At 49.4% G+C, this 11,351-nt stretch overlaps 1 protein-coding gene across 1 annotated transcript in view; it reads left to right on the forward strand.

Moving 5' to 3' along the window:
• The window catches only part of ADRA1D (adrenoceptor alpha 1D), a 28,690-nt gene extending 18,150 nt beyond the window's left edge, over positions 1 to 10,540 (forward strand). The window contains exon 2 of the mRNA XM_054467910.2: positions 9,025 to 10,540. Within this exon, the coding sequence (XP_054323885.1) occupies positions 9,025 to 9,632 (608 nt within the window). The 3' untranslated portion in view covers positions 9,633 to 10,540. The remainder of the gene's footprint in view (positions 1 to 9,024) is intronic.
• The last annotated feature ends 811 nt before the right edge of the window (positions 10,541 to 11,351 follow it).

An 11,351-nucleotide genomic window follows, 5' to 3' on the forward strand; every position in this document is an offset into this window, starting at 1 on the left:
TGGGAGGCTGAGGCAAGAGGCTCACTTGAGCCCAGGAGTTCGGTGAGCCATGATTGCACCACTGTACTCCAACCTAGGTGACAGCAAGACCCAGTCTCTAAAAACTGAAAGCCAGCAAGAAGGAAGGATGGAAGGAAGGAAGGAAGGAAAGAAAGAAAAAAAGCAAGGAAAGAAAGAAAGAATCCCATCCCTGCCTTCAAGAAACCAAGAGTCACATAGAGTAGATGGAGCAATAGCAAATTGCATGAACCTGTAGTTGCATGGGAAAGGACAGCTGAGCCAGGCTGGGTGGGGAGACACCTGACCTGGGGCTGCAGGGACTCGGGGAGGAGGCTCCTGGGAGCAGCAAGTCCTGGCAGAAAGGCAGAAGGAGCCCAGCTGTGTGGGAGGATCTGCTTGGGGCTTAACGTGGCTGAATTTGGAGGAAGGCAGGACAAAGACAGCACTGGCCCTAGAAACGTTGTGTTTCCTTGTGAGCAGCACCATGTTTCGATTGATTCCTCTGAGCCACAGGAAGCCACTGACAGTTTTCAGAAGGGGAAGGAGAGAAACCAACTTTTAAGGAAAAGTCTCCCAGCAGCTGTGTGCAGAGTGGAGAGGATATGGGTTGAGGCCAGGGGCTGTGAGGCCAGGGGCTGTCAGGGGCTGCTGCCGCCACCTAAGCAAAATGAAATGACAGAGCAAGCCAAGGCTTAACGAACACGGTGAATGAAGTGCAGGGGACCTGCTAAAAAGGATATCTACCGCACAGGACGTGGTGACCAGTTGGATGTGTAGGATACAAAGGAGGGATTCATTCAGCAAACTCAGCAAGTGTTATGCACCTGCTGTGTGCTTGATATGCCTGTGAGGTCTTCTTGGCCATGGGAATGCAGCACCAAGCAAAACAGACCCCGGCCCCACCCCAGGGATGTTCATTGCAGGGAGATAGACGATAGACAAATGAATTGTGACTCAAATAGGACAGAAGATGACAAGTACCATGAGGCACAACAGAGCAAGCTGAGCCAGGCAGGGAGCACAGGGTTAGGGGACATTGCAAATGTAAATACGAAGTCAGTGTGATCTCATCACAAAGGTGAGGGTGTGAGCCACATGGATATTGGAGAAAGAAAATTCTGGGGAAAAAGTACAAAGGTCCAAGGTGGGTGTGCATCTGGCATGTCCAAAAAGCAACAGGGAAGGCAGTGTGGCTGGAACAGAGTAGGCGAGGGAAGGAGAGGAGAGGAGAGATTTGGGGGTACGTGTTGAGCTGTGTAGGTCATAGGCTCTTGCTAGGAGGAGGCAGAGGAGCTGTTGGAGGGTTCTGAGCAGAGGAGTGACGTGACCAGTCTTTTCAGTCTTTCTAGCTGCCAGATTGAGAAAAGATTCAGGGGGCAGGGGCACAAGCAGTGAGGGGGCTGCTGGATTCATCAAGGCAAGTGATGATGGTGTCTCAGACAGGGTGGGAGGGCACATTGAGGGTGGGTGGTTGAGTTCCAACCTCATCTCCTTCCTCTCTGCCCTCAATCACTGCATTCTGTCCACACCAACCTCGTCATCATTCTGCAAACATACGGGGGCCACCTCAGGGCCTTTGCACCTGCCGTTTCCTCTGCTGGAATGTTCCTCCCCAGATCTCCACATACCTCATTCACTCACTTCATTCAGCTCTTTAGTCAAATGTCACATTTTCATCAGGACTTTCCTGGCCACCTTATCCAGAATTTATACCACCACCCCTAGCCACATATCACAGGCACACTCACCTCTTATCTTCCTTCCTGCTTCATGTTTTTCTCCTTAATATATCTTTACTCTTTGATACCTTTACATTTTCCTTGTTTATCCTGTTTATTTCCTGTCTTCCCCCAATGAAATGTAAGCTTCATGAGGACAGGATAAGTGTGAGATCCACTAGACTCCCAAGTGGAGATGTCTAGGAGGCAGCTGGATCTATGAGTCTGGAATTAAGGAGAGAGGTCTGAGCTGTAAAGTCAATATTTAACACCATGAGCCTGGATGACATTGATAGGAGAATGCAAAGACAGGAAACTGCAAGACTAAATAAGGTGCTCCTACATTTTAGCAGTGAGGATCTGAGGAAGGAGCAGCAAGGAAACTGACAAGGAGTAGGAAAAACCAAGAGACTGTCATCCGGGAAGCCACAGATGAGATGAGCAGTACCCAGGAGGATGAGGGCAGTGTCCGCAGGTTGAGGGCCTAGGAGGGGTGGAACATGTGGGGCAAAGCAGCAGAGCAGAGTGAGGTCAGGTGGGGACGAGGAGACTGTAGGTGAGGGCTGGAGACGTGAAGAGAAGGTGGTAGCCAGGGAGCCAGCAAAGAGGCAGCAGCTGTAACCAAGGCAGGCTCATGGGTGGCTTAAGGATCGAGGGCTCCACCATACAAGTAGGGACACTAACCTTGGGTGGGAGGAGAGATCCCTTCCTTACCAAAGAAGATGAGAGGCGCGGAAGGCTGGGCGAGTGCGTAGTTTCTGTGGCCTCTGCTTTCCCTGTGAAACAGGAGGTAAGATCAACTGCTCCAGAGAAGAAGGGGCAGGCTGCAAGGCTTGGAGAGAGGGGTAAAGATTTGGTATAGGAAAGGTTACACTGTCGGTAACTATATGTTCCCTCTCTATTTCACCTTTTAAGGCTAAACTCCTCACACCGTGCTTGGCACATAGTAGGTGCCTCATACATTCTTGGACTCTTCTCTTTTTATCACACCTTGCACCTCATCCATTATCAACTCCTTCAGGCTGCCAAATCCCCCCAACTTTGCACCACCTCCTTAATGCCACCTTGATCGACACTCCCATCATTGTCTACCTGCGATGCAGTAAAGAGCCAGTAAAGGAAAAGGGAGAGAGCTGGCAGGGGACAGGAGCCTAGATCACTGGAAATATGGGACAAAGAGCTGAGGTCGGAGACCCCAAGCGTGTTCAGGGAGCGAATAAATTGCTCCAGAGTCAGGATCTGGCTGGATGAGTCTCCCTACATCCAGAAGGATGAGGAGGTGGGTTGGTGGAAAAGAGAACAGTTAAGGTGCTGGTGAGTAGGAGTCTCAGCTAAGCAGAGAAGGAGGAATCCAAGGAGCTGGCAGGAGGTCAAAGTACAGATAAGGAAGAGAGAGAAAAGACAGGAAGTTGCACTCAGTGCCTAATGGATTTTAAGTGAAGAAATGAAATGCTCAGGCTTATATTTTAAAAGGATCTCCAGCTGTGTATAGAGAGCAAGCTTCGGAGCGGGGGGCGAGCACAAGGCAGGAGCAGGAAGTCCGCTTAGAAAGGCACTGCAGGGGCCAGGAGCGGTGGCTCATGCCTGTAATCCCAGCACTTTGGGAGGCCGAGGCAGGTGGATCACCTGAGGTCAGGAGTTCGAGACCAGCCTGGCCAACGTGGTGAAACCCCCATGTCAAAAAAAAAAAAAAAAGAAAGAAAGAGAGAGAGGGAGGGAGGGAGGGAGGAAGGAAGGAAGGAAGGAGGGAGGGAGGAAGGAGGGAAGGAGGGAGGGAGGGAGGGAAGGAAGGAAGGAGGGAGGGAAGGAAGGAAGGAGGGGGGGAGGGAAGGAAGGAAGGAGGGAGGGAGGGAGGGAAGGAAGGAAGGAAGGAAGGAAGGGAAAGGAAGGAAAGAAAGAAAGGCACTGCAGGTAGAAAACGATGGTAGCCTGGACCAAGGTAGTAACATGAAGGTGATACAAAGAAAGTCGAGGGGACTTAGGGGCCAACAGGAGTTGGTGATGGATAAGCTGCAAGGTGCAATACACAGAAAAGAGTCCAAGAATGTATCAGGTATCTACTAGATGCCAAGTGGGAGGGGGAGCTTAGCCTTTAAAGGTGAAATAGACAGGAAATTGATCGTTACCTGTACTGCTCTAGGCACTTAAAAGGGAGTGTGATGTGCTGCGGGTGGGAGGGGAGTAAAATACCTCGGCTGGGTCAGGAGCGGGTGGTGTAAGAGAGACTTCCAGAAGGAGGTACCACTGGAGCTGGCACTACCAGATATAGAGGAAGGGCATTCCAGGATAATCATGTGCAAGAGCCCAGAGGCAAGACTGGGGAGCCCCTTGTGGCCAGAGTGCAAAGTGAGTCAGCATGGCCACTTGGCTGTTGCACATGAAGACAGAGGACTGCAGAGAGACACTGGAGGCACAAAAGAACAAGGCCCGTGAGCCAAGTGCCCACGCTCAGGGGTCTTGGGGCAGTTCGCCATTTCACACTCATGGTATGCCATGGAGAAGGAAATGCCCAGTTGTCTTTCTGACTTCCAGAGATCCCTGCATGAGGCTGTGGGCCCATGAGAGAATGCTGAGGGGCGCAGCCAAGAGAGTGGGCAAGTGCAGGGAGGTGTAGGTGGTGTATTGGAGCACTGTGGGCAGAGGCGGGTGTGAAATTCAGACCTGCATCTGTGAGCGGAACAGGAGAAGTCTCTTGAGAGCCGCTGCCTGTGGAATCTGGAGCCCAACGCACAGATTGTTTGTATTTCCAGGCAACATGTCTGCATGCAGTGGGCAGAGAACACGTAAAACAAAGTTGTGGCAGATGCCACTGGGTTCCCCACCCATCTGCCCCAGAGCTTTAGTGCATGAGGGCCAAATTCTGTTGAAGCACTTGCCTGCATTTCTTTGCCCAGGGACTTTCTCTGCACACTCATGTGGCAGAAAGGAAGTGTGGAAAATTAACACCCAGAGGGAGCAGCCCAAACAATGACTGATGGGAATGGGCGTATAAATACCCCACCTCCCTCACTCTACTGGTGTGAGAACACTGAGGTTTGTGCTCTTCATAGCCATCCGGAGCTCCCCCATTGCCCATAGTGATCAATAACTTGATAACACACTTTATTGGCTTCCTTCTCTTCCCTGATTCTTTTTCCCACTCCACTCAAGCTGTTTCATTTACCTCCCAAATTAAAAACTTGTATTTCTATTCTTGTCAATCTGCTCTGGGAGAGCCCAAAGTAAGACAAAACCTCAACAGGCTACAGTGGGTAAACCTTGGGGCTGAAAGGCTGAGTTTGTATTACAGCTCCTTCTCGTGTAAGGACTTCCCAGCTCACAGCAGACTTCAGGTTGGTTGAGCATAAATTACCATATTAATGTTTACAACATGACCTGGCCATACTACAGTATACCATGTTGCCCACCAGTCTGAATAAAAACCATGCAATAACAATGCCCTTTGGCCAGCTTCAGGCTCACCACTGAAAAGCATAGTCTACTGATTTGTCATCCTGGGCTAAATATAAAAGAATTGTAGCCTGAGTCAGAAGGCTATTTTCAGCATTCTGTCTTAGTTTGCAGCCATTGAGCGATGCTGTTCTTGAGGGCCACTTTCCTGGAGGCTGAGGTCAACACTAGTGGCCCCCACATTCCAGGGATGGCCCAACCCCTCTCCCAGGGAAAATAATCTCCTTCACACATCCTGACTAATACGCCAGTGGCCCCTAAACCCACTAGGTCTCAGCTGCTGTTTCTGGCCACTCTCCAGAGCTAGAAACTGGGTCCCTTCCCAGCTCTGAGGTCTCTTCACTCAAAAGCCACAGAAATGGAGGTAAGCAATAGATACTAATAGGCCAGGCATGGTGGCTCACACCTGTAATCCCAGCACTTTGGGAGGCTGAGGCAGGCGGATCACTTGAGGTCAGTAGTTCAAGACCAGCCTGGCCAACATGGCAAAACACTACTACAAATACAAAAATTAGCCAGGTATGATGGTGCACCCCAGTAGTCCCAGCTACTCAAGAGGCAGGGGGATCGCTTGAGCCCAGGAGGTGGAGGTTGTAGTGAGCCAAGAGCATGCCACTGAAGTCCAGCCTGGGTGATGGGAGAGAAACCCTGTCTCAAAAAAAAAAGAAAAGAAAAAAAAAAAAAGTAATAGGTACCAATACTTTTTAAGAGCCTGCTAAGTGCTGGGACCTAAAATATATGAATCTTCACAAAATTCCTTCTAGAAAAATATATTAAAAGGAAAGTAAGACTTAGATGGGCCAGGCACGGTGGCTCACGCTTGTAATCCCAGCACTTTGGGTGGCTGAGGCGGATGGATCACGAGGTCAGGAGTTGGAGACCAGCCTGACCAACATGGTGAAACCCCATCTCTACTAAAAATATAAAAATTATCTGGGCATGGTGGCGCATGCCTGTAATCCCAGCTACTCAGGAGGCTGAGGCAGGAGAATTGCTTGAACCCAGGAGGCAGAGGTTGCAGTGAGCCTAGATCGCACCATTGCATTCCAGCCTGGGTGACAGAGCGAGACTCCATCTATTAAAAAAAAAACAACAAAAAAAACTTAGATGGCCACATAACTTGCTTAGGGCCACATAACCAAGCTTTGAGAAGCCTGTGCCATATGATGCTATGGCACCCTCCTCTTCCCCTGCGGTGTCTCTAAGCACCAGAAACTGTCTCTGTATGGTGGGAGGAGAGGTGATAAGCAAAGTTGATATTCACCAGGTCAAAAAGAGGGGAATGGTGCCTCTGCCTCCTCAGTAGGGATCCCTGCTCTTTTTTCTTTGAAGGCAAGAGGAAGAGAGAGAAGGTCCCATAATTTGCCAAGGACCCCCCCCCCCCAACCCCTGGCCTGCTTGGTCTCACAGGCATCTGCAGCCTCCATCCAGGATGGAACACCCCTGGCCCCTTGCTCTCTTGCCCCTACTGCTGCTGAGGGTGAGTGAGGACGAAAGAGTGGCCTCTGCTGCCTGAATTGTGCCTTTGCATTTGGTCATGTGCCTTTCTGGAAAAATGACCTTTTCTGGGTCTATGGTAGGGATGTCAGGGGAGATGTTTGTGGAAAGGAGGGTCTTCCTGGCACAGCTCAGATCCTAGTGCCCCTGCCCCATCCTCCCTGGCACTCTCCTTTTTCAAAGCCATCCTAGAAGCCTTTCCTGACCACTTCCACTGGAACAGCCCCATTGCCCTGAATTTCAACAGCCCATGAGCAGTGTGTTTATGGAGGCTTAATTCCAGAATCTATCTCTCACCTGCTTAAAAATATTCACGGCCCCTAAGCATCCACAAAATAAAAGCTGAACTTCACAGCATGTAAGCCCCTTCACTATTTGTCCCAAATGTGATTTTCTGAGTTTATCCTATAGGATATTCCCAGGACCCAAACTTGGTATTTTCTTGCCCACTTGTCCTTTCCACCTGTAATACCCTCTGCCCTGCCTCATCCTGGCTGACCCCCCTAAGCTGCCTCTGAGCCTGTGGCTGCCACCCTACATGCACACACAGCTGCAGTGGGGAGCTACAGTGGGAGTTATGTCCTGTTAAACCTGTTGTAAATTGAAAATATCATAGGTCAAAATGCATTTAATACATATAACCTACCAAACATCATAGCTTACCCTGGTCTACCTTAAACATGCTCAGAACACTTACATTCACCTACAGTTGGGTAAAATCATCTAGCACAAGGCCTATTTTATAATAAAGTGTTGCATATCTCATGTAATTTATTAACTACTATATTGAAAGTGAAAAACAGGATGGTTGTTGGGTACTTGAAGTATGGTTTCTACTGAACGCATATCACTTTTGCACCATTGTAAAGTCAAAAAATTAAGTCGAACCATCAAAAGTCAGGGACTGTCTACACTGAGCACCACCATCATCACCCCACCTCCATCTCAAAGATATTTATTCACATTCTAGCTAGGAAATAAGGGCCATGTGTAATGCCTCCTCGTGTGTGTGAGCACAGCACAGCACCTGGCAGGGAGCAAACCTTGGCCAACATTTAATTCGAGTGTTCTTACCCCTTTTTGTTACAGACTACTTAGGCACCTGGGGAAGCGTATGGGTCCCTTCTCAGAGTCACGCTTTCAAAAGCATAAAACAAAATACAAAGATTACAAATGAAACTGATTTTATTGGAAAAGCCGTCAAAATATTTTTACAGGAAATGCGTGACTTGCTAATGAATGTGCTTCTGCATTAAGGTATTACATAACAAGATCTAGTTCAATTGTTCTAGGACCATTTGTTGAAAAGACAAATGAAAAGACTACCCTTTCTCTATTGAATTATCTTTGTACCTTTATCAAAAATAAATTGACTCTGTGGGTCTAAAAAAAAACAAGATCTAGTGGTGCATTCTAATGACTGTCATTTCCCAAAAGTGAGGAGCATAGAGAATATTTCAAAACATCTGCAACAACTGAAAGTGATAGGAAAATATCTGTGGGGACTGCTAATATTCGTTTGAATCATATTATCAATTAAAGAAAAAAAAGCTTTTAAAAAATTAACATTAGTTTTATTTAGAAGTCTTATTGAGGACTATAGACTAAGCCCTGTAGCCCAGCCCTTCAGAGAGGTTATATCAGACTGCTCCAGCATAGTATTTTAATCTACTGTTTATATATAGGTAGCGGGGGTTCCATATGTACAAAATTATATTGAACTTGCTCAGCAATTCTATTAAAGCAGAATTATATTGAGTTTTGGGTGTAAGAGTATATCTGTTCATAGCAGCATAATTACTAACCTGGTCAGATGTTATCTTCTGTATAGGAAGAGGCAAGGACTAGGGTCATTTATCATTTCAGGAAAATAGTGACTCAGACAGGAGATGTGGCAGGGAGGCGGGGGCATATGTTCTATCCTATTTTATCTTCAAAGCATCTTTCCAGAGAGCCGTACTTTGTCACAGAGTCGGGGACTTTGTGAAATTATGCTGGCACGCAGAAATGAGCAAATATGGCTATGTTTGCTACTTTGTCTCATAATACGAAACTGCCAATATTGCACCGGTTTTGAGCTACAAAAACAGCAATTGCACGTGGTTTTGTCTAACTCTACTCTGGTTTGTTGCCTACATTCATTGAAGGTAATCCTCAATATCAGGTAGAGGTGAGTGAAAGCAATTATTATTTTTCTCTATCCAAGTTCATGGACCTCCTGATTTACAGCACGGATCCCTTGAGAACTCCTAGTCAATGACTCAGCCAAGGCTACTGAAGGGTCTCCCCTTTGCGCCCAGAGCCGCCTGGCCTCCCCCTCCACAAGCAGCTAACCAGTATCGGTCTCTGCTCCCTACAGGCTCCTTGTTTCCGCAGCTGAAGCCATCGGAGGGCGTCTTCAAGGTCATCTTCTGGCTCGGCTACTTCAATAGCTGCGTGAACCCGCTCATCTACCCCTGTTCCAGCCGCGAGTTCAAGCGCGCCTTCCTCCGTCTCCTGCGCTGCCAGTGCCGTCGTCGCCGGCGCCGCCGCCCTCTCTGGCGTGTCTACGGCCACCACTGGCGGGCCTCCACCAGCGGCCTGCGCCAGGATTGCGCCCCGGGCTCGGGCGACGCGCCCCCCGGAGCGCCGCTGGCCCTCACCGCGCTCCCCGACACCGACCCCGAACCCCCAGGCACGCCCGAGATACAGGCTCCGGTCGCCAGCCGTCGAAAGCCACCCAGCGCCTTCCGCGAGTGGAGGCTGCTGGGGCCGTTACAGAGACCCACCACCCAGCTGCGCGCCAAAGTCTCCAGCCTGTCGCACAAGATCCGCGCCGGGGGCGCGCAGCGCGCAGAGGAAGCGTGCGCCCAGCGCTCAGAGGTGGAGGCCGTGTCCCTAGGCGTCCCACACGAGGTGGCCGAGGGCGCCACCTGCCAGGCCTACGAATTGGCCGACTACAGCAACCTACGGGAGACTGATATTTAAGGACCCCAGAGCTAGGCCGCGGAGTGTGCTGGGCTTGGGGATAAGGGGGACTAGAGAGGCAGGCTGGCGTTGTTCTAAGAGCCCCCGTGCAAATCGGAGACCCGGAAACTGATCAGGGCAGCTGCTCTGTGGCATCCCTGAGGAACTGGGCAGAGCTTGAGGCTGGAGCCCTTGAAAGGTGAAAAGTAATGGGGCCCCCTGCTGGACTCAGGTGCCCAGAACTCTTCTCTTAGAAGGGAGAGGCTGCGGGCTCCGTGGGGCCTTTTGCTCCCAATCCGTATTTGAGAAACACTGCCCCATCCTCCATGCCCTGAACCCTGAGTAGACAGCCCCAAGCATGGCCAGGAAGGCCTGCCCCTCCTCTTCTGGGAAATAGGCACAGAAGCTTTGGCCGGCTACCCCAGTGCCTCCCTTAGAGAAAAAGTCAGTGGGACCAGGGCTCCTGAATGGACAAATTTCTCCTTCTTACTGCCGACTGGAGGAACCCAGTGGACCTACCACCACCCACAAGCTTTGGTGGCAGATTGTATAGCCATCATACAAGCCTGCTGTATTTATCCATGGGCCCACTGTCCGCCACCCAGGCTCCTCCGTGCACACCCCATCACCTAGCCCGTACCCCTTATTACTTCCCCTCAAGGGCCTTACTGTTTACACTCTGTACATAGCTCATCGTGCCTGTGCCTATCACTTCTTGCTGGGATTCCAAGCCACCAATTGGAGAGCTTTATTTGTCATTTTGAGACATATTTATTGGTAAGAGTACTTCTATTTTGTCCAAACTGTGCAAACTGTCCCTCTTTAGTCCATAACCCATTAAAAAAAAAAAAAAAAAAAACTACTTTTTTCCCCTAAAGTCTGTAAAGAACTAAAGGCCCGCAACAAAATAGATTGGGTCTAAATTTGCCTTTCTAGTTTCAACTTAACTGACTCTTTAACTGATGGCTGCTGTCTGTTGGGAGTTTTAGCATGACCAAAGGACCTAGGGGGGTTGTTAGGTTTTAAAACTCACATGATTGGTCTTGTGAACCAAATAGTGATCCTAAGCACAAATTGTCCCCTTGTCAGTCTCCCCAGATGCTTATGTAATGCTCTGAGGGCCTCAGTGAGGAAGGCGGCCATCAGGTAAATGGGTGAAACATAACTTTACATGAAAAGATATACAAGCCTGAGTAGATAGCTGTACATGGCTAGGAAAAGAACCCATACCTAGGAACCATGCTTGTTAGCTTTGAGTAAAATGTCATATTCCTACTTGTCATATTCCCATGAGATTGCAGGCATTTCAGTCTTCAGCTGGATAGTATCAACCACATACTTCCAACCAGCATGGGGGTGACAGCGGCAATCCAGTGGACCCTTGGGAGGATAGTGGGTTAGACAATACACTGGGGTGTCTGGGGGTGCTCTGAACTGGATGACCCAGCTACTGGGGCCACATAGACCAGTATTTTGAGCCCAAAGTTTCCATTCTTTACTAGGCAGGTAGTCTATCTAAAAGGTTACCCACAATTTCAGGCATCTCACCCAAGTTTTACAGAGTTAAAAAGGCAGCCAGTATCAGGGTTTGGAGCAGACATTTCACACCGTGAGTCTACAGCAGGTTCTGGGCTTTCAGGCCTGGCCTCCCTGGAGGCACAGGAAGGGAAGTTTATGGCTGGGAGCATGTTGGGTGCTGACAGAATGTTGCATACTCCAAAGAGGACTCCACTTTGCAGC

This window comes from Pongo pygmaeus, chromosome 21 (assembly GCF_028885625.2).
Source record: "Pongo pygmaeus isolate AG05252 chromosome 21, NHGRI_mPonPyg2-v2.0_pri, whole genome shotgun sequence".
Lineage (NCBI taxonomy): Eukaryota > Metazoa > Chordata > Mammalia > Primates > Hominidae > Pongo > Pongo pygmaeus.